Below are 22754 nucleotides of genomic sequence, written 5' to 3'. Positions count from 1 at the left end.
CCCAAAGTGCTGGGATTACAGGCTTGAGCCACCGCGCCCGGCCCATTTTCTCTATTAAAAAAAAAAAAAAAAAAAAAAAGTCAGAATGCCTCACAAAATTCAAGAAATGCAGTGACTTCAGGTGGGTCGGTTTCATTATAGCTCAAGCAGCAGAAAGAGGACACAGACTGGGAAGAAATCACCCCACGCAGATGACAACTGAGGAAGGGGGAGTGGGGACTGACACACGCTACGGTGAAGCCGTGCACCTCAACCAAAGGCGGTCCTAGGACTGCGACTAGGCGGGCGCAGAGGCCACCCCCCAGCCTTGGCGGGCGGGTCAGGGCAGGGCTGGGGGCCTGCTCAGTCTGGCCTTAGGGAAGGCCTTCTGAGGTCTCCCTTCTTCCCATCGAATCCCCGAGCAGTTCCCGAATAGAAATGGGAGACCAGACGGTGCCTGGGCTCCAGCCCTCTCAGGGGGACTGCATCTCGGGCCTGGCTCCGAGGCGGGTCAGAGTCTGCGAAAGACCAGCGAGGGCTCTCGGGTTCTGGGGCAGGCGGCGGGCACCCACCCCCGCGCCTTTCCCCGTCGGCACAGGGAGCCGCGCGGCGACCCGGCGAGCCCGACAAGCTGGGTAGGGCTGCGGCGCAGGTCGTGCTCATGCGGAGGAAGCGGCCGCCGCCCCAGCTGACGGAGTGTGGACGGGGGCTTCCCAGAAGAGGCCGCGAAAGCGAACCCTGCCGAGCGTTTCCACCAGGCTAGCTCACGTAGCCTCGGCCCCGCCCCAGCCACTCCCGCCACCGCCCCCTCCCCGGCCGACACGACGCGGGTGGGGCGATCTGCGCCAGCCCCTTTAAGAGGCGTGGTGACGAGCTCCGCCCCCACCTGCCCCTCTCGCTCCAGTAAAGGGTGGGGTGCGGGAGGAGGTGCCGGGAGGCGGGGGAGTGAGGCGTGCGCAGTTGCGCAGGCGCGGTGGTCGGACGACGGACCTTGTGTTTCCAAAATGGCGGCAGCGATGGATGTGGATACCCCGAGCGGCACCAACAGCGGCGCGGGCAAGAAGCGCTTTGAAGTGAAAAAGGTTGGGTCTCGCCAGCACCTTCCTCAGGGAAGCTAGAGAGGCGCGGATCTGGCTGGCAGGCCCCAGGATGGTCGAGGCGCGGAGTAAAGGGTTTCATTTCAGGGCGTTCCTGGGACCGGGTACCACGAAAGGAAGCCGGGGGGCGGGTCTTAGAGTTGATCGGCGTGATGGTGGCCCACTGTCAGGGGACGTGTTGGTTTCCCTCTGAGGCTGAGGGGCCAATCACGGAGCTGCTTATTGAGATACGCTGGGTTGCGATTTGGCGGCAGGAGCCAAGCGCCTGAGCTGTCACTGGAGTGGTTGAGAGCTGGAGGAAGGACAGGGTGGGGTAGGGTGGGTGAAATGGGGAGTCGGGGCGACTGCGGCGGTGGAGGATGGGGCAGTGCGGCGAAAGCTGGGAACAACCAGAGGTCGTACTGCATTGGAGGCCTCTGAGGGGCCCCGCTGGTGATCTTGCCCCGCCCCTTTTTGAAGCTTGGGGTCCTCTCACTTTGAGGAATCCAGGCTTGGTGCTCGCCGAACCGAGGCCTCCATTAACCCCATCTCTGGGCCTCACACCGTCTAAAGAGTCTGAAGTGTAATGCTTGGCTCTTCTGAGTCGCCTGTTGTCTTTTCACATAACCACCCCAGTCCTGGGTTCTCTGTCACGTCCACAATCTCCCCCTTCCAAAATAAAAATTAAAAGCATGGTGGCATTTGTTAAGAAAATCCGAGCCCAAATCCTGTGGCATTTAGGGAGGGTTGAATACTAGTCGCGAATGACTTGGTAAGAGTGGGAAAGCTAAGATGGAACGTTTTTTTTTTATATGAAATGCCTTTTAGTGGTTTGCCACAGTTTGGGGAAAAGTGTCGATTCCCACCTAACATGAAAGCTGTTCAAAATGGAGATTCTGAAATAGGGAAGATATTCCTGGAACATCTGGTTAAACACTGACATATCCCCGCTCCTAGTGCTTTTTGGTGTCTCATTGTGGCCACTGCTGCTCAGTCAGAGCCAGCAGCCATATTGAAGAATAACAGAAGAGGGGCTTTTCCTCCAAGTTGAAGCTGTGATGTGAAAACTGGGAAAGAAGTTACAAGGCACTGAGAATGGGGATTGAAAGTGATGAAGGTTTGGCAGTATTCGTAACTGAGGAAGCCAGAGTCGAATAACTGAAATTCCACTTTTAGTTAAACTCTTACCGGAGTTATCTTAATAGAAGACTTATAAAAGTTGGGAACATGAGTTTATTTTATGGTAAGAATCAAACAAAATTCTAGTGAATTCTAGAATTTGTTATGAAGTAATCTTCTAAGATTTAAGTGATGACCTTGGTCTGTGTACTGACAACGGGTAGTTAATTATCCAGCTTATCCCATGATTATCCATTTTATGATCCCATGATCATCTTGGTTCATTCTGTTCCCTAGCTTTCACCTCATTGCTCATGCTTCAGGAGCTCCCTGGAAGAGCAGATACTTAACTCAGATTTTGAGCTTTTCTGCAACTGCCACAAAAACCTGCACAGTAATTCAAGTTTGTGTTTATTAAGCCTACGATGGGCAATTAAAAATTGTTCCTAATTTGCTTACATTGATATGGCTGACTAAATTATTTCATTTTTAAAAAATTTTTTTGAGGCAGCGTTTCACTCTTTTGCCCAGGCTGGAGTAAAGTGGAGTAAAGTGGCCCGATGTCAACCCACTGCAACCTCTGCCCCCCAGATTCAAGCAGTTCTGCCTCAGCCTCCCAAGTAGCTGGGATTATAGACAACTGCCACCATGCCCGGCTAAGTTTTACTAGAGATGAGGTTTCGCCACGTTGGCCAGGCTTGTCTCAAATTCCCGACCTCAGGTGATCTCCTCGCCTCGGCCTCCCAAAGTGCTGGGATTATAGGTGCAAGCCACTGTTCCTGGCCACTGACTAAATTATTTTAAACTATAGGAAACAAAAATGACTCATTAATTTCTGTGTTCACATACACAGCCTTTTGGAGAATGGGAGAACATACGTGTAGTCTGCCTTTGTCCTTTGATATAATAAGAATAATGTAATATCCAGAAACTTTTGTTTGGTGGTTCCCTGTGGCCGAAGAGATGGTAACTGCAGCTGCAGCATGAAGTTGTAAAGAGTGCATGTTAAAAGGAGAATGCATTGTTCCCTCTTTTTGTCTTTGCAGTGGAATGCAGTAGCCCTCTGGGCCTGGGATATTGTGGTTGATAACTGTGCCATCTGCAGGAACCACATTATGGATCTTTGTAAGTAATTGGAGGAGGATGGGAGGAAGTTGAGAAGGTTACAGAGATTGTGGCTATCTTGATGTGACCAATTTTCTTCTTCACAAGGAGATAGAAGCCTATGACGCTGAGCACTCAGTCTTCTGTATCTAATCCGTTAGTGTGTTGGAAATAGAGTAGTTTTTTTATGATGTCCTGGAGGCATACCCAGCTCTCAGAATAAATCTACTCAGTCTAAGATGGCAGGGACACATTTAGAATGAATTGTGGACAACAGGCACTATTGACTCTTCCTGCGTATCTCCCATCTTGTACCTAGACTCAAAGGTAGAAATAGTGAACGGAGGAAAATAAACTTTGAGCTAAAATGTTCTATGTGAGGCCAGGCACATTGGCTCACTTTGGGAGGCCGAGGTGGGTAGATCATATGAGGCCAGGAGTTGACCAGACTGGCCAACATGGTGAAACCCCAACTCTATTAAAAACACAAAGATTAGCCAGGCATGGTGGTTCATGCCTGTAAACCCAGCAATTTGGGAGTTAGAAGCGGGCAGCTTATTTGAGGCCAGGAGTTCAAGACCAGCCTGGCCAAACGGTGAAACCCCATCTCTACTAAAAATACAAAAATTAGCTGGTCATGATAGTGCATGTCTGTAATTCCAGCTACTTGAGAGGCTGAAGCAGGAGAATTGCTTGAACCTGGGAAGTGAAGGTTACAGTGAACTGAGATCACACCACTGCACTACAAACTGTGATCTACCCGCCTCGGCCTTCCTCAGCAAGACTCTGTGTCCAAAAAAAAAAAAAAAATTCTATCTGAGCTAATTTTTGCCAGTCAGTGTTTACAAAGGAAAGAAGCCTAAGGAGTAAGGATTTTGTATGTTAGCCCCAAACATAGTAAAAAAAAAAAAAAAAAAGACATCATTTCTAACATCTAAATAGGTAATTAATTAATTGCACTAAAGAAATTTTATTTAGCCGGGCGCGGTGGCTCAAGCCTGTAATCCCAGCACTTTGGGAGGCCGAGGCGGGTGGATCACGAGGTCGAGAGATTGAGACCATCCTGGTCAACATGGTGAAACCCCATCTCTACTAAAGATACAAAAAATTAGCTGGGCATGGTGGTGTGTGCCTGTAATCCCAGCTACTCAGGAGGCTGAGGCAGGAGAATTGCCTGAACCCAGGAGGCAGAGGTTGCGGTGAGCCGAGATTGTGCCATTGCACTCCAGCCTGGGTAACAAGAGTGAAACTCCGTCTCAAAAAAAAAAAAAAAAAAAAGAAATTTTATTTAAATCTTCACATATTTATTACATGTAGTGGGTCAGCACATAGTGATTCAATTATAGCCTTTGATGGATTGATTTCCTGTCCTTATAGTAGGGACAAGAATGTTGATCATACCAGGAACAGTTGAGGTTACTTTTTCATCCACGAACTAAAATGATTTGTTACTGAGGCCAGAAATGAAGGAAAGAAACTTCAAGTTTCTAGAATTGGAATTATAGGAACTTACTTTTCAGATCACTCACCTGCTTTTCCAACTTCATCTTGAGTCACTCCTGCTCACTGTCATGGTTTACCTGGATGCTCTTTTTTTTTCTAACTGACCATAGTGGCAGAAGCAGTCAGGGTCCCTGGCTACTTTTCCATTTTTTTTTTTTTTTCTTCTGTTTTCGAGACGGAGTCGCCCAGGCTAGAGTGCAGTGGTTTGATCTCAGCTCACTGCAACCTCCGCTTCCCAGGTTCAGGGGATTCTCCTGCCTCAGCCTCTTCAGTAGCTGGGATTACAGGTGCCTGCCACTACGCCTTGCTGATTTTTTTTTTTTTTTTTTTTTTTTTTTTTGAGACGGAGTTTCGCTCTTATTACCCAGGCTGAAGTGCAATGGCGCGATCTCGGCTCACTGCAACCTCCGCCTCCTGGGTTCAGGCAATTCTCCTGCCTCAGCCTCCTGAGTAGCTGGGATTACAGGCACGTGCCACCATGCCCAGCTAATTTTTTGTATTTTTAGTAGAGATGGGGTTTCACCATGTTGACCAGGATGGTCTCAATCTCTTGACCTCGTGATCCACCCACCTCAGCCTCCCAAAGTGCTGGGATTACAGGCTTGAGCCACTGCGCCCGGCGATTTTTGTATTTTTAATAGATACAGTGTTTTCACCATGTTGGCCAGGCTGGTCTCGAACTCCTGACCTCAAGTGATCCGCACACCTTAGCCTTCCAAAGTACTGGGATGACAGGTGTGAGCCACCGCACCTGGCCTGCTTTTCCATTCTTGAGTGTCCGTCCTCTTTTTTAGAGCCCTTATATAACCTATTCTTTTTGCCTGGAATATTCTTCACCTCTTCATTGGTTTTGTCTAACCTAGCACTGTCCAATATGAATGTAAGCCACAAATACAAACATATATAATTTAAAATTTTCCTTCTTCCTTTTTTTTTTTTTTCCCAGAGACAGGATCTCACTTTGTTGCCCAGACTGGTCTCTAACTGGCTTCAAGTGATCCTCCCGCTTTGGCCTTCCAAAATGTTGTAATTACAGGTGTGAGCCACTGTGGCTGGCCTGAAGTTTTCTAGAACCCACATTAAGAAAGTGAAAAAATAAATAAAAAGGTGAAATTAATCTATCTTACTTAGACTATTATAACCAAAATATTTTTATTTCAACATGTAATTAATGTAAAAAAAAATGAAATATTTTACATTCTGGTTTTTGTGTGGTCTTTGAAATTCAGTGTGTATTTTACGCTTATGGCACATTTGGATTCAGACTAGCCACATTTTAAGCGCTCAGCAGTCACATGTGGCTAATAGCTATTTTATTGTGCAATGTAAGACTAACCCATAGTTAAGCTTTAGATCTTATCTTAAATTTGCTCAGTTGTTTTCAACTTGGAAGGCACAAATCAAATATTTTGTGTTGTAAAGCGTCATAGACCAGTCATGGCATATACTGGTCATGTATTGCACTTGGCTTCTTTGAGCTTTGACACTGTTTATCTCTTCACACTACAGCCAAGGGATCAGCAGCTACCATAATGTTTAATATAGGTGACATGGACTCATCACAGAAAAACACATGCACGATTTCGAATGTGTTTGGGTGGGGTCTTTGATTACATGTTTGCTAGTCTCTGGGCCTTACATTTTCACAAGGAGTTAAACCTAGAAAAAATTTTACTTTCTTGGCGCTCTCTTTTGAAAACACTTAATGATTTTCTACAATCCTGATTTTTTTTTCTCTATGTTTAAGTCAGTGTGTATATGTCTCTGGATATGAGAAAATGCACTTTTTAGAAGGACCGCAAAAGACAAAAGTGATCCATATTCTGTCTTCTCTTAGAGTAAAATGCTTGACACATCACAGTAGGCTTTCAGTTAGATACCTTTTTTGTCTCATAATGTATTTTAAGTGTCATGTGGAGTAGGATATTGAAATCCTGTAACAAAATTTATGAAAATATTTTCTAAGTCATATCTTTTATTTATCCAATGATATATCCTGAGCATTTGGTAGGCACCAGGATAAAACAATGACTGAGATCCGGTCTTTACCTTTTTTTGTTTTTTTGAGACACAGTCTCTTCTCTTTCAGGCCGGAGTACAGTGACACAATCTTGACTCACTGCAACCTCCGCCTCCCGGGTTCAAGTGATTCTCCCGTCTTACCCTCCCGAGTAGCTGGGACTACAGATGTGGGCCACCTCACCCGGCCAATTTTTTTGTATTTTTAGTAGAGACAGGGTTTCACCATGTTGGCCAGGCTGGTCTTGAACTCCTGGCCAGATGATCCGCCTGCCTCAGCCTCCCAAAGCACAAGGTTTATAGATGTGACCCACTCAAACTGCTGGCCTCAAGCAGTCCGCCCTGCCTCGGCCTCCCAAAGTGTTGGGATTACAGAGCTGAGCCACCATGCCCAGTCTCAAGTCTTTACCTTTAAGAAATACACTCTTGGAGGCCGGGCGCGGTGGCTCAAGCCTGTAATCTCAGCACTTTGGGAGGCAGAGGCGGGTGGATCACGAGGTCGAGAGATCGAGACCATCCTGGTCAACATGGTGAAACCCCGTCTCTACTAAAAATACAAAAAATTAGCTGGACATGGTGGCACGTGCCTGTAATCCCAGCTACTCAGGAGGCTGAGGCAGGAGAATTGCCTGAACCCGGGAGGCGGAGGTTGCGGTGAGCCGAGATCACGCCATTGCACTCCAGCCTGGGTAACAAGAGCGAAACTCCGTCTCAAAAAAAAAAAAAAAAAAAGAAAAGAAATACACTCTTGGGCCGGGCGCAGTGGCTCAAGCCTGTAATCCCAGCACTTTGGGAGGCCAAGGCGGGTGGATCATGAGGTCAAGAGATCGAGACCATCCTGGTCAACATGGTGAAACCCTGTCTCTACTGAAAATACAAAAAAATTAGCTGGGCATGGTGGCCCATGCCTGTAATCCCAGCTACTCAGGAGGCTGAGGCAGGAGAATTGCCTGAACCCAGAAGGCGGAGGTTGCAGTGAGCCGAGATCGTGCCATTGCACTCCAGCCTTGGTCACAAGAGCAAAACTCCGCCTCAAAAAAAAGAAACACTCTCTTGGGCCAGCGCAGGTGGCTTCTGCCAGTAATCCCAGCACTTTGGGAGGCTGAGGTGGGCAGATCACCTGAGGTCAGGAGTTCAAGACCAACCTGCCCAACATGGTGAAACCCTGTCTCTACTAAAAATACAAAATTAGCCAGGCATGGTGGCCCGTGTGCAACTGTAATCCAAGCTACACAGGAGGCTGAGGCATGAGAATCTCTTGAACCCGGGAGGCAGAGGTTGCAGTGAGCCAAGATGGCACCATTGCACTCCAGCCTGGCCAAGAAGAACTAAACTCAGTTAAAAAAAAAGCAAAGACACTCTGACTGGGCGTGGTGGCTCATACCTATAATGCCAGCACTTTGGGAGGCCAAGGTGGGCAGATCACCTGAGATCAGAAGTTCAAGACCAGCCTGCCCAACATGGAGAAACTCTGTCTCTACTAAAAATACAAAATTAGCCAGGCATGGTGGGGCATGCCTGTATACCCAGCTACTCGGGAGGCTGAGGCAGGAGAATCACTTGAACCCGGGAGGTGGAGGTTGTAGTGCACCAAGATCACACCATTGCACTCCAGTCTGGGCAACAAGACTGAAACTGTGAGGTTGTAGGAGCTGAGATCGCACTATTGCACTCCAGTCTGGGCAACAAGAGTGAAATTCTGACTCAAAAAAAAAAAAAAAAAAAAGTCTCTTGGCCAGATGAGGTAGCTCCAACCTGTCAACCCTTTTAAGTGTGAGCTACCTCCACTTTTTTTTTTTTGGAGACGGAGTTTTGCTCTTGTTACCCAGGCTGGAGTGCAATGGTGCGATCTCAGCTCACCACAACCTCTGCCTCCTGGGTTCAGGCAATTCTCCTGCCTCAGCCTCCTGAGTAGCTGGGATTACAGGCACGGGCCACCATGCCCAGCTAATTTTTGTATCTTTAGTAGAGACGGGGTTTCACCATGTTGACCAGGATGGTCTCGATCTCTTGACCTCATGATCCACCCGCCTCGGCCTCCCAAAGTGTTGGGATTACAGGCTTGAGCCACCACGCCCGGCTACCTCCACTTTTGGGTGGCCAAGGCAGGTGGATCATTTGAGCCTAGGAGTTCAAGGCCAGCTTGGGCAACATGGTGAAACCCTGTCTCTACAAGAAATCAGCCAGGCATGGTGACTTACTGCTACTTGGGAGGCTTAGGTGGGAAGATCACTTGAGCCCAGGAGGCGGAGATGACAGTGAGTCAAGATTGCACCTCTGCACTTCAGCCTAGGTGAGAGAGTGAGACCTTATCCCAAAAAAGAAACACTTTATTTTTTATTTATTTTTATGTATTTTTTGTTGTTAGAGATAGGGTCATGCTCAGTTGCCCAGGCTTGGGTGCAGTGGCATAATCATGGCTCACTGCAGCATTGACCTGGGATCAAGCAGTCCTCCTATCTCAGCCTCCAACTAGCTGGGACCACAGGCATACACTACCAGACCTAGCTAATTTTTTTTTTCTTTTCGAAACGGAGTCTCACACTGTCACCCAGGTTGGAGTGCAATGGCATGGTCTCAGCTCACTGCAGCCTCTGCCTCCCAGGTTCAAGGGATTCTCTTGCCTCACCCTCCCGAGTAGCTGGGATTACAGGCATGCACCACCATGCCTGACAAATTTTTGTATTTTTAGTAGAGATGGGGTTTTTCCATGTTGGTCAGTCTGGTCTCGAACTCCCAACCTCAGGTGATCCTCCCACCTTGGCCTCCCAAAGTGCCGAGATTACAGGTGGGAGCCACCTCGCCCTGCCAAGAAGTAGGGATTTAAGCTGGGTCTTGAAGGGTAGGGAGGAATTGAGAGTGATAGGTATGGCAGGGAGGAAGGAAAGGACTCTACCATGAAGGGGGCCTGAAGGATTCTTTTTTTTTTTTTTGAGGCTGAGTTTTCACTCCTGTTGCCTGGGCTAGAGTGCAATGGCACAATCTCGGCTCACTGCCACCTCCACCTCCCAGGTTCATGTGATTCTCCTGCCTCAGCCTCCTGAGTAGCTGGGATTACAGGCATGCACCACCACACCCGGCTATTTTTTGTATTTTTAGTAGAGACAGGGTTTCTCCATGTTTGTCAGGCTGGTCTCGATCTCCTGACCTCAGATGGTCCGCCCATCTCGGCTTCCCAAAGTGCTGGGATTACAGATGTGAGCCACTGCATCCGGCCAAGGATTCTTTAGGTTTGTAGTGCTGTGGCCACAGTCAAAAGAAAGACCCAGGTCAAATTTAAACATGATAATGTGCTTTGAAACAGTTTTCATTTTCACTTTAATAATTATGGCTCTTATTTAGCTAATTTTGTAATAAGTAGTCTCATGAAAAGTAAATACGTCATATTTACTTTTCCCTGCCATTCTTTTAAATATAGTAGTGTATTCCAGTCTCAATAAGTTCTTAAATACATTGCATAGATCCTGGATTTTTTTTTTTTTTTTTTTTTTTTTTGATGGAGTTTCAGAGTCTTGCTCTGTCACCCAGGTGGAGTACAGTGGCGCGATCTTGGCTCACTGCAACCTCTGCCTCCCAAGTTCCAGCAATTCTCCTGCCTCAGCTGCTTTAGTAGCTGGGATTATAGGCATTTGCCACCATGCTTGGCTAATTTTTTGTATCTTTAGTAGAGACAGGGTTTCACTATGTTGGCCAGGCTGGTTTGAACTCTTGACCTCGGATGATCCGCCTGCCTCAACTTCCCAAAGTGCTGGGATTACAGACATGAGCCACCATGCCCATTGTTTGTTTGTTTGAAACAAGGTTTTGCTTTATCATCCAGGCTGGAGTGCAGTGGTTCGATCATGGTGTACGGCGGCCTCAACCGCCTGTGCCATCATTCTCCTGCCTCGGCCTTCTTAGTAGCTGGGACCACAGTTACGTGCCACCATGCATGGGTAATTTTTTTATTTCTAGAGATGAGATGTTGCTGTGTTACCCAGTCTGGTATTGAACTCCTGGGCTAAAGTGATCCTCCTGCCTCTGCCTCCCAAAGTCTGGGATTACAGGTGTGAGCCACTGTGTGTGGCCCAATTCTTCATTTTTATCAGTTGGCAAACCAAGTTACTCTGTAGTGTAAATCTTCTAGCAAAAGTAAGTTCTTTGCTTTCCTTTTTTTTTTTTTTTCCTGAGACACTCTCACTCTGTTGCCCAGTCTGGAATGCAGTGGTGTGATCTCAGCTCATTGCAACCTCTGCCTCCTGGGTTCAAGTGATTCTCCTGCCTTTGCTTCCTGAGTAGCTGCCATTACAGATATCTGCCACCATGCCTGGGTAATTGTTTTCTTTCCTTTTTTTTTTTTTTGGAGATGGAGTCTCACTCTGTCGCCTGGGCTAGAGTGCAGTGGCACAATCTCAGCTTGCTGCAACCTCCACCTCCCAGGTTCAAGTGATTCTCCTGCCTCAGCCTCCCGAGTAGCTGGGATTACAGGCCCTCACCACTATGCCCAGCTAATTTTTTTTTTTTTTTTTTTTTAGTAGAGACGGAGTTTTACCATGTTGGCCAGGCTGGTCTTGAACTCCTGACCTTGTGATTCCTCTGCCTTAGCCTCCCAACATGCTGGGATTACAGGCGTGAGCCACTGTGCCCAGCTTAATTTTTGCATTTTTGGTAGAGATGGGGTTACACCACATTGTCTCAATCCCTGACACCAAGGGATGCATCCTCCTTGTCCTCCCAAAGTGCTGGGATTGCAAGCATGAGCCTCCACACCCAGCCTTTGTTTTTGTTTTTTGTTTTTGTTGAGACAGTTTGTTGCCCAGGCTGGAATGCAGTGGTATGACCTGAGCTCACTGCAACCTCTGCCCTCTAGGTTCAAGCAATTCTCCAGCCTCAGCCTCCCAAGTAGCTGGCATTACAGACATGCTCTACCACACCTGGCTAATTTTTTGGTAGAGATGGGGTTTGCCATGTTGGTCAGGCTGGTCTCACACTCCCGGCTTGTTGTGATCCGCCCACCTCGGCCTCTCATAGTGCTGGCATTACAGTGAGCCACCTCACCCAGCCCACTTTCCTTATTTTTGAAGGGTGAAAAAAAAATCCTTATTGTGGTATCTCTTCCTCTACAACCACATATACCCATTAACATCTAGTTTTGTTGTTTTTTTTTAATTGTTTTACTATTTCTCACCTGTAGTGGTTTGAAGTAATTCTCCCCTATTAAATAGTTTCTCCTGAAGCTTTTTATTCTTCAGAAGGGAGACTGTTTAGTTACTCTATTATCAGAGAAAGCAAATTTTGCATTAGTAATTCTTGTTCTTTGAATATTTACCCCCAGTTGTGCTTTACCCATCAGATCTTGATCTCAATCAAGAGGTCACCTCAGTTAAGGCAACATGGTGAAACCTCATCTCTACAAAAAATAGAAACAGCCGGGCGCAGTGGCTCAAACCTGTAATCCCAGCATTTTGGGAGGCCGAGGCGGGTGGATCACGAGGTCAAGAGATCGAGACCATCCTGGTCAACATGGTGAAACGCCGTCTCTACTAAAAATACAAAAAATTAGCTGGGCATGGTGGTGCGTGCCTGTAATCCCAGCTACTCAGGAGGCTGAGACAGGAGAATTGCCTGAACCCAGGAGGCGGAGGTTGCGGTGAGCCGAGATCGAGCCATCGCACTCCAGCCTGGGTAACAAGAGCGAAACTCCGTCTCAAAAAAAAAAATATATATATATATATATATATATAAACAATTAGCTGGGTATGGTGCCACGTGCCTACAGTCCCAGCTACTCAGAAGGCTGAGGGAGAATCACCTGAGCCCAGGAAGTCGAGGCTGCAGTGAGCCATGCTCATGCAGCCACTGCTCTGTAGCCTGGGCAACAGGAGTGAGATGTGATTTCCCATTTGTTAACTCTTTTTAAACGGATAAGAAATCATCAGCATACTGTTATCTCTGTCTTCTCTGTTCTCCCTTTCCCACATTCATTAAAAAACAATTATGGCTAATTAACCACTTGAGAATTGTTTTGGCTGCTATAGATTGAAACATTGCTGCTCCCAAGGTCCAGTGATGCTGTTGCTCTTGTTCCCACAGGCATAGAATGTCAAGCTAACCAGGCATCTGCTACTTCAGAAGAGTGTACCGTTGCATGGGGAGTCTGTAATGTAAGGAAACATCTTTACCTATCAGCATGGCTTGTAAACATACTTCGACTTTTTCTGCTTTTAAAATAGGGGGAAAAATGAGTAGCCCACCTTTCTTCCAAAAGGTATACAAATAGTGAAAAAGATTTTAAATCATCATACTATTCACCTGTTGCAGGGTAAAAATTACTAGTTACTGCAAGAGGCGCTTACTTGATTGTAAAGTGGACCCACTTTTGTGAGCAGTATTTTGGGGCTTCATCTATGGGAATTGCCTTCAACACGTACATACACCCTTTGGAATATTCTCTTGGTAGAAATCTTTACCTTTGAAACAGTCTTTTTTTAAAGACCAGGTGTCTGATGGAACTAAGTTTGATGAGTAAATTGAGTGTGAAGTCTCTCTGTATGTGTGTGTGTTTTAAGTGTGGCACATGTACTGAGTTAGGATTTTTTTTAACATGGCTTATGCCAGAAATGTTTTGTGTAGCTTTATTGGACTCAATGGCCTTCCAAGAATGTGACAGCTGTGAAGGATAGCCAATATCAAATATGTTATTTCCAGCATGTGTTAAAAATTCATTATTTAAGCTGTATTGTCATGGGGACAGAATACCTACAGTTCCCAGCATGACTCAGGGCTAAGAGATTCTAGAGTCAGACTACCATTCCCTATCTTTGTGACTTACTTGCTAAGTGACATTAAGCAAGACATTTAACATCTGTAATCTTGGGTTCCCTTAATGTAAAATGGGGCTGATAGTAGACCCCATCAAATTGTAATCAGGATTAGATGATTTATGTTAAAATGTGATTAGAACAGCTCCCAGCACATACTAAGCATAAGTGCTTGTTAAAAAAAAATCTAAATAGGCCAGTCGCGGTGGCTTATGCCTGTAATCCCAGCACTTTGGGAGGCCGAGTTGGGCAGATGACCTGAAGTCAGGAGTTCAAGGCCAGACTGACCAACATGGTGAAACCCCATTTCTACTAAAAGTAAAAATACAAAAAATTGGCCAGGCATGGTGGTGGATGCCTGTAATCCCAGCTACTCAGGAGGCTGACGCAGGAGAATTGTTTGACCCTGGGAGGCGGAGGTTGCAGTTAGCCAAGATTGTGCCATTGCACTCCAGCCTGGGCAACGAGAGCGAAGCTCCATCTCAAAAAAAAAAAAGAAAAAAAAAAATCTAAATAAATATAAATTTGAGGTAGAGGGGTTACTGGGTTCAAGTGATTCTTTTGCTTCAGCCTTCCGAGTACCTGGGATTACAGGTGCGCATCACCACACCTGGCTAATTTTTGTATTTTTAGTAGAGATGGGGTTTCACCATGTTGGCCAGGCTGGTCTCAAACTCCTGACCTCGGTGATCTACCCACCTCAGCCTCCCAGATTACTGAGATTACAGGCATGAGCCACTATGCCCAGCCCCTACCCACACTTTCTGATACACCTTCTTCTGTCTCTATTGGGACCCTTTGGCCAGGCTCATAGTAGCCCATGTTGGCCAGAGGGAAGCTTTACTCTTTTATGGGGATAAAAGAAGTATACTGGCCGGGCGCGGTGGCTCAAGCCTGTAATCCCAGCACTTTGGGAGACTGAGGCGGGTGGATCACGAGGTCAAGAGATCAAGACCATTCTGGTCAACATGGTGAAACCCCGTCTCTACTAAAGATACAAAAAAATTAGCTGGGCATGGTGGCATGTGACTGTAATCCCAGCTACTCAGGAGGCTGAGGCAGGAGAATTGCTTGAACCCAGGAGGCGGAGGTTGCGGTGAGCCAAGATCGCGCCATTGCACTCCAGCCTGGGTAACAAGAGCGAAACTCCATCTCAAAAAAAAAAAAAAAAAAAAAAAAGTATACTGGGGCCTGGCTCACACTTGTAACCCCAGCAACCCCAGCACTTTGGGAGGCTGAGGCAGGTAGATCACCTGAGTTTAGGAGTTCGAGACTAGTCTGGCTAACATGTTAAAACCCCATCTCTACTAAAAATACAAAAAATTAGCTGGGTATGGTGGCATGTGCCTGTAATCCCAGGTATTTGGGAGGCTGAGACAGGAAAATCACTTGAACCTGGGAGACAAAGGTTGCAGTGAGCCAAGATGGTGCCACTGCACTCCAGCCTGGGTGACCGAGTGAGACTCCATCTCAAAAAAAAAAAAAAAAAAAAGTATATTGGGCTCTTTGCCCTCTCTAGCATGCAGACATATACTAAGAACCATGTTTATGTGGAAGGAAAAGACAGTAAACTTCCCCTTCAATTTGGCTAAGGAGAGATTTGCTCAGAGAGCCTGCCGTGAAGGAGAGCCGGCATGGTGTGGCAGAAGCCTCTGGGTTAGTCCTGGGTTCAGTTCTCGGTCTTCTATGAACCAGCTCTGTGAATTAAGCAAGTCACTTGTCTGGGTTTCAGTTTCCTGTCTGAAAAATGAAGATAAAAATATCTGTCATGCTTGCCTGCCAGGGTTGATGTGAGGGCTCAAATGAGGTAATGTATATCAACTTCTGTAAACTGTCAAGTACAGTAAATTTATCTTCTGAAAATTGCACTTTGACTGCTAAGTATACCCATTAATACGTCTTAGTCCATGTTCAGGGCTGCTGTCACCTCCCTGCACCTCATTTACAGTCCCCTTGTCCCCAGCACTTGCTGTTCTCTCACTTAGTCGAGCTATACCAATACCCTGTACTGCTGCAGCAAAGTGCTTAGTGGATGAGGTGGGAGACGGAGAAGCTGTCCAATAACCTTAGGCGAGCCCAACCCCAACACCTGGTGGTTAAGAAAAATGTCTCTGCTTTCTGCCTTTTGGAAATTCTGCTTTTTCTCCTCTTCACAGTGCGTTATATGAGAGTCAACAGAAAAGGGATCTTCCAAAGCCATCACTCTGGGAGAATATGTGTCCTGTTGGGTACCCCTAGTGTACTTGCTGTGGATTCCACTCTTAATTACTGAGTTATATTTTTTGTCTTTGTTTTTTTTGTTTGTTTTTGTTTTTTTTTTTGAGACAGAGTTTCAGTCGTTACCCAGGCTGGAGTGCAATGGCGCGATCTCGGCTCACCGCAACCTCCGCCTCCTGGGTTCAGGCAATTCTCCTGCCTCAGCCTCCTGAGAAGCTGGGACTACAGGCATGCGCCACCATGCCCAGCTAATTTTTTTTGTATTTTTAGTAGAGACGGGGTTTCACCATGTTGACCAGGATGGTCTCGATCTCTTGACCTCGTGATCCACCCGTCTCGGCCTCCCAGAGTGCTGGGATTATAGGCGTGAGCCACCACGCCCAGCCTTTTGTCTTTGTTAAAAGACATTTCACAAGATAATAGTCCATATTATATAATCCCTTAAGTTCTTACATACTTTGGGAGATGTACTGACCAGATTTCAGTTGTTATTAAATGAAGCCTGCAAAGCTTTTGTCATTTGGTTATGGTGTGAGTTCTCCCTATGCTACTCCACAGCCCACCAGTCACAGATGAAATGAAGGAAGCACTTGCTGCGTCTGTCTTAATACACACATGAACAGAGGGAGGAGGAGAAGTGCTCATTGCAGAGGCCTTGTGATTAGCATCTGCATGTCATTAGCCCACACCAAAACACTGCACGCAGATTGTCCTTTTCCCAAATCTAAACAGACTTCTAGCTCCCTGTCAGTTACCGGTGTTCTTGGTGCTCTTGTCTTTTTACTTCCTTTCTTGATTATGAAATAAGCCTTTTGATGCTCTTTAGGCTGCTTGTGTGTTTGTCCCTCATAAGAATACTTCCTTTTACCCCAGTTTTCTCCTATCTCATTTCCTAAGACAAAGTCCCTTACCCATTAAATGCATGTAAAGTACTGAGCTCTTGTAATATCAGTATGTCTCTGAATAAATCTGGAAGTAAAGTTCCTTTGACCAGAGCTGAGCTGGATGTGGGGAGCTTGGGGAAGGGCCCTTTTCAGTTCTAGGTGGGCGGCAGTGGCCGTGCACTTCCCTACCGAGGGCTGAGGAGAAGGCTCTGCTCCTACAGGTCGCATTCTCCAGGGGCGGGAGAGTGGGAGTGAAGCTTGAGGCCAGGAATGGGGATCTTTGAAGTCTGCATGTGATCAGGGGCCTCCTTTCCCAAGGAAAGTGGAAGTATCCCCTTACAGGCTGAATGGGACCAAGGAGCTACATTCCATGTTCTCTTAGAGAAGAGAAGAAGGCTCAGTGCTAGCACATACTCCTGCACTTCCTAAACAATTTCCTTTAGTAGTAATGACATTTTTAACAAATGCTTTTTTGGAAATACCCTCACATCTAACCAAGATGTAATCAGTTGTTGAACTTTTGCTTCTCGTTATCTCCTTTCCCAGCCCGCTGTATGTCACCTATGCCACTGCCCTGTGGGACCTATTGTCGGCCGAAGGCTGAGCCTGCAGAGTCATTTTTAATAAACTGTATCTTTTCTTTCAGCATGCTTTTCACTTCCACTGCATCTCTCGCTGGCTCAAAACACGACAGGTGTGTCCGTTGGACAACAGAGAGTGGGAATTCCAAAAGTAGGTATCTCTGGTTGTTACGATGGGGCTTTTTAACTTTCCTCAGGCTGAAAGGAGCATGTGGAGACATGATACATGCCTTACTTTTTTAAACTAGCTTTTGGTTACTTAAGCTAGGACTTACCTATATGGAAAATGCACAAAGAATTTGCCAACATTAGACATTTGCAGCCTAGGATTTCCCAACCTGTTTTTTGTTTTGTTTTGTTTTGTTTGAGACGGAGTCTCACTCTGTTGCCCAGGCTGGAGTGCAGTGGTGCTATCTTAGCTCACTGCACTCTCCACCTCCCAGATTCAAGTGATCCTTCCCCCTCAGCCTGTCAAGTAGCTGGGATTATAAGTGTGAGCCACCATGCCCAGGTAATTTTTGTATTTTTAGTAGAGACAGGGTTGCACCATGTGGGCCAGGCTGGTCTTGAACTCCTGACCTCAAGCGATCCACCTGCCTGGATTTCCCAAAGTGCTGGGATTATGGGTATGAACCACCATGCCCAGCAAGTTTCATAGCCTTCTAGGGTCTGTAAAAGTAGAAAATGTAATAATCTACAAACTCTTAAATATTTCCAAAATTACATCCCATGCTAATGAGGCTCCATGAACTACCTAATGTCAGGTAGCTTTGGGCTAGACTTATATCCACCTATCATATTTCAGTGGTTTATCTCACACTGATTAATTCTGATATAGCATTTATGGCTATCTTGATTAGATTTTATTACATAAATACAACATGACCTGGTAAATTTTTAAAAATTTAAATGGTTGAAAGGTTGTACCACAATTCATGAATTTCCCACTGTGGACCCCTGCTCCTGCTTGCTGGAGCTAGCCGTCAGTGACAGGACAGCTTCTTAGTAGATTTTCTGACTATCTCTTTTATGTACTGGCATTTATATGGTTGTGTATATATATATTTTTTGTTGTTGACATAAATGTGAGTATCCTATACAGTAATTCACCTTGTGTTTTTTTTTCATTTTGTACATTTTGGAGATTTTCCATTTCTACAAATAACTGACTCATTTCTAACAGTTACAGAGTATTTCTTTATGTAAATGTGCCTTTTTTATTTTATTTTATTTTTAAGAGACAGGGTTTCACTATGTTGGCCAGGATAGTCTTGAGCTCCTAACCTTGTGATCCACCCACTTTGGCCTTCCAAAGTGCTGGGATTACAGCAGTGAGCCACCATGCGTGGCCGTTTGTTTGTTTTTTAACATATTTTTTATTTTTTAATTTTTTTTTTATAAAGATGGGGTTTCACCATGTTGATCAGGCTGGTCTTGAACTCCCGACCTCAGGTGATCTGCCTGCCTTGGCCTCCAAAGTGCTTGGATTACAGGCGTGAGCCACCATGCCCGGCCCATATTTTTTATTTTTTATTATTATTTTTGTTTGTTTGTTTGTTTTTGGAGACGGAGTTTCGCTCTTGTTACCCAGGCTGGAGTGCAATGGCACGATCTCGGCTCACCGCAACCTCCGCCTCCTGGGTTCAGGCAATTCTCCTGCCTCAGCCTCCTGAGTAGCTGGGACTACAGGCACGCGCTACCATGCCCAGCTAATTTTTTGTATTTTTAGTAGAGACGGGGGTTTCACCATGTTGACCAGGATGGTCCCGATCTCTTGACCTTGTGATCCACCCGCCTCGGCCTCCCAAAGTGCTGGGATTACAGGCGTGAGCCACTGCACCCGGCAAGAACTCCACTTTCTTACCAGTGCTCTGTTATAAAATTCTTCCATCTTAGCTACTCTGATAGGTAACAATCAGTATTTGATTTTCATTTTTGAATTTTCAGTGAGGTTGGGCAAATTATCATGTTTTTATCTCTTAGGTTTTTATGTGAACTGCCTATGTGTGTGTGTCTTCCTGCAGTTTTTATTTTGAATTATTGGTCATTTTCTTTACTGAATTTTTTATGGGAAAGGAGTTTTTTGACTTAAATATAAGTCTTTACTAAGCTATTCTTAGGTTTAAAAAACAACAACAAAAAAGGATTCTTTTGTTTGTGAAGTGCTTAGAAATCCATTATTGGTGCAGTGATTTTGCCTTTCAATTCAAGAATTTATTTTGGTAAAACATTTGGAAGTCTTATCAATGCATATTCAGTTTTTAAGAAACCTGCCGAATACTGAGTATCTGAGTGGTACTGTTGGGCTCTCTTCAGCAAAATGTATGCTGTGTGCTGTGTAAGGTATAAAAATGTTTGAGATGGTCCTTGGAGCTTGCATTCTACAGGGAACCATGATGGGAATATGTGTCAAGGCAGAGCACTCTTCTAAGTTTTCAGGGGGCCTTTGTAATTGGCTCTGCCCTGGAGCAGGCTTAAGGTTCCGTTTTTGGACCAAAACTGTCTCATTTTGCCCATACATATGCCCAGGGCTAAATCTAAGAATCAGGGGTGGTTATGAAGAATTTTTTTTTTTTTTTTTTTTTGAGACGGAGTTTCGCTCTTGTTACCCAGGCTGGAGTGCAATGGCGCGATCTCGGCTCACCGCAACCTCCGCCTCCTGGGTTCAGGCAATTCTCCTGCCTCAGCCTCCTGAGTAGCTGGGACTACAGGCACGCGACGCGCCACCATGCCCAGCTAATTTTTTGTATTTTTAGTAGAGACGGGGTTTCACCTTGTTGACCAGGATAGTCTCGATCTCTTGACCTCGTGATCCACCCGCCTCGGCCTCCCAAAGTGCTGGGATTACAGGCTTGAGCCACCGTGCCCGGCCTTGAAGAATTCTTTATTTGGGGCTTTGACTCTGCCACTCTGCCTAACTGGTGACTTTCCTAGGTGGTGGTTATCAGTGCATTGGGAAAAGGAATTCTTCAGCATTCTTTAATCTGATAGGATTGTTCTGCAGCCCATCTCACATGCTAGAGCCTAACCTATGTGAAATTTGGCACAATAACTTTTTTTAGACAATATACAAGTAGATTTCTTATAAGAAGCCGTGATCCAGAGTTCCAGTGCCCTAGTTTCTATCCATATAACAAATTATTGTAATCAGGCTAACTGCCTAAAATGATCCAGGACAAAAGATAATAATGAGGGATTTTGTGTTCAGGAAATCAGTTTATATATGGAAGAAATTCCTTGACCTCGTTTATTTTTTTTTATTATTTTTTTTGAGACAAGTTCTCTCTCTGTCGCCCTGTCTAGAGTGCAGTGGTGCGATCTCGGTTCACTGTAACCTTTAACTCTCCAGTTAAAGCCAATTCTCCTGCCTCAGCCTCCTGAGTAGCTGGGATTACAGGCACCTGTCACCACGTTCGGCTAATTTTTTTATTGTTAGTAGAGTCGGGGTTTCACCATGTTGGCCAGGCTGGTCTTGAACTCCTGACCTCAGGTCATCTGCCTACCTCAGCCTCTCAAAGTGCTGGGATTACAGGGGTGAGTCACCATGCTTGGCCCCTTATTTATTTTTATCATCTTAGAGCCAAATTTGGGTTGGGGAAAACAAACCCCCCTGAAATCCATGCCTAGCTTCGCTTCTCTTTGTATGGAGCTGACTGTAATAAGAATGTACATTCTCTGAATCTAACTGGAGCTGATGATAGATTTTGAAATTGAAGGCCGATCAATTGCGATTCTCATGATTTAGTTTACCCAAAACATGCCTGAGTCCTGGAGTTGAGGTGAAAATAGGCTGCCATGATCGGGGAACCCAAAAGTTTAAACTGAGCTTGGAGTGAGCAGGTGGAGCTCCCTTTCACAACCACCAATGACCTTCCCCTCTCAACTCCCTGATACCACCAGGCAGCTGCTGGCACCCATCAGGTGGTTATAGTTGAGTCACAGGGAGGGCCTATCACTAAGAGGGTAGTAGGCAAGCAGTTCTGAAAGATGGGGAGGGAAAAGGGAATCACAGTGACAGCCAAGCTAGGGTCACTGTCGTCACCCAGTCTTGGAGCGCACTGTGGTCACTTAGGTTCTAACTTAAGTTGCTTATATGTTTAACCACGTTTTATGTCTCAAACAGGAAATTACCATGGAATTAATCAAAGTAATTTACTTTCTCTTTCAGGTATGGGCACTAGGAAAAGACTTCTTCCATCAAGCTTAATGGTTTTGTTATTCATTCAATGACTTTCCCTGCTGTTACCTAATTATAAATTAGATGGAACTGTGTTTTTCTGCTTTGTTTTTTCAGTTTGCTGTTTCTGTAACCATATTGTATTATGTGTCAAATAAAGTCCAGTTGGATTGCAGAATGGATGCTCTCTCTTGTGTATATGAACAAAGTGAACATAAATGCAGAGCCTCCTCTTCCAAGGCTGAAAACTCAGCTTTCCAAAGTGAAATGTTTGTTCATCAGGGCCAGAGCAGGTTTGTCCTGGAGCACATTACTTAGTCATGAGGAATCCAACAGCTCAAGGCAGAGTGTGGATCGCTGGCGCCCAAAACAGCAGTCAGCCCTGCTTTCTCCTCCTGTGTGACAGCAGCGGGCAGCTGAATGAGAGGAGAACGTGGGATTCAGTCGTCAAAACCAGTTCTGAGTCCTGGTTCCACAGCCTGGTTGCTGATGGCAGTCTTGGGAAAGTTGCCTCTCTCCTCCGAGCTTTCCTCCTCTGTACTGTGGGCTTCTCAGGACTGAATGGCATCGCGTGGGCACAGAGAGAAGCTTTGTAAAATGTAAAACCACTATACAAATGTGAACTTTGGTTGTGTATGACAGCAGTCCCCAACCTTTTTGTCACCAGGGATTGGTTTCATGGAAGCTCAGGCGTGCTTGGGGATGGTTTGGGAACTGTTCCACCTGAGATCATCATGCATTAGATGTACCTGTACCCTAGATCCCTGACATGCACAGTTCGCCATAGGGTTCAAGCTCCTATGAGAGTCTAATGCTGCCGCTGATGTGACAGGCACAGCTCAGGTGGTAATGCTCGCTCACCACCCTGCTCACCTCCTGCTGTACAGCCAGGTTCCTAGCAGGCCATGGACTGGGATCCACTCCGCAGCCCAAGGGTTAGGGACCCCTAGTGTATGACATTTTGCTATCTCTTCTTCGCTTAGAAAAAGATAGATATATAATACTGGCTGGCAAAAGGACAATTTATGAACTCAAGTTCAAAAATTGATGTCACACATCAGGCGTGGTGGCTCACACCTGTAATCCCAGCACTTTGGGAGGCTAAGGTGGGCAGATCACAAGGTCGGGAGTTAGAGACCAGCTTGGCCAATATGGTGAAACCCCATCTTTACTAAAAAATACCGAAATTAGCTGGGTGCAGTGGCAGGTGCCTGTAGTCCTTGCTACTCGGGAGGCTGAGGCAGGAGAATTGCTTGAACCCAGGAGGCGGAGGTTGTAGTGAGCTGAGATAATGC

General features: G+C 45.9%; 1 protein-coding gene across 2 annotated transcripts; it reads left to right on the top strand.

Annotated features, from left to right (window-relative positions):
* Positions 1-939: 939 nt before the first annotated feature.
* Positions 940-21637, top strand: RBX1 (ring-box 1). Of its 2 annotated transcripts, XM_039463193.2 has the most exons (5): positions 944-1061; positions 3221-3299; positions 12873-12943; positions 17348-17433; positions 21451-21637. In XM_039463193.2, the coding sequence occupies exons 1-5, from the start codon at positions 984-986 to the stop codon at positions 21461-21463; spliced, it is 327 nt and encodes a 108-aa protein (XP_039319127.1). In that variant the 5' UTR covers positions 944-983; the 3' UTR covers positions 21464-21637. The 2 variants fall into 2 exon arrangements, with proteins under 2 accessions (XP_074247460.1, XP_039319127.1); XM_074391359.1 differs by lacking the exon at positions 17348-17433 and having other exon boundaries at positions 940-1061.
* The last annotated feature ends 1117 nt before the right edge of the window (positions 21638-22754 follow it).

The sequence above is a fragment of the Saimiri boliviensis genome, chromosome 21 (genome assembly GCF_048565385.1).
Source record: "Saimiri boliviensis isolate mSaiBol1 chromosome 21, mSaiBol1.pri, whole genome shotgun sequence".
NCBI lineage: Eukaryota > Metazoa > Chordata > Mammalia > Primates > Cebidae > Saimiri > Saimiri boliviensis.
Note: the sequence above shows the minus strand (reverse complement) of the source record. Positions and strands in the feature narration are given on the sequence as shown.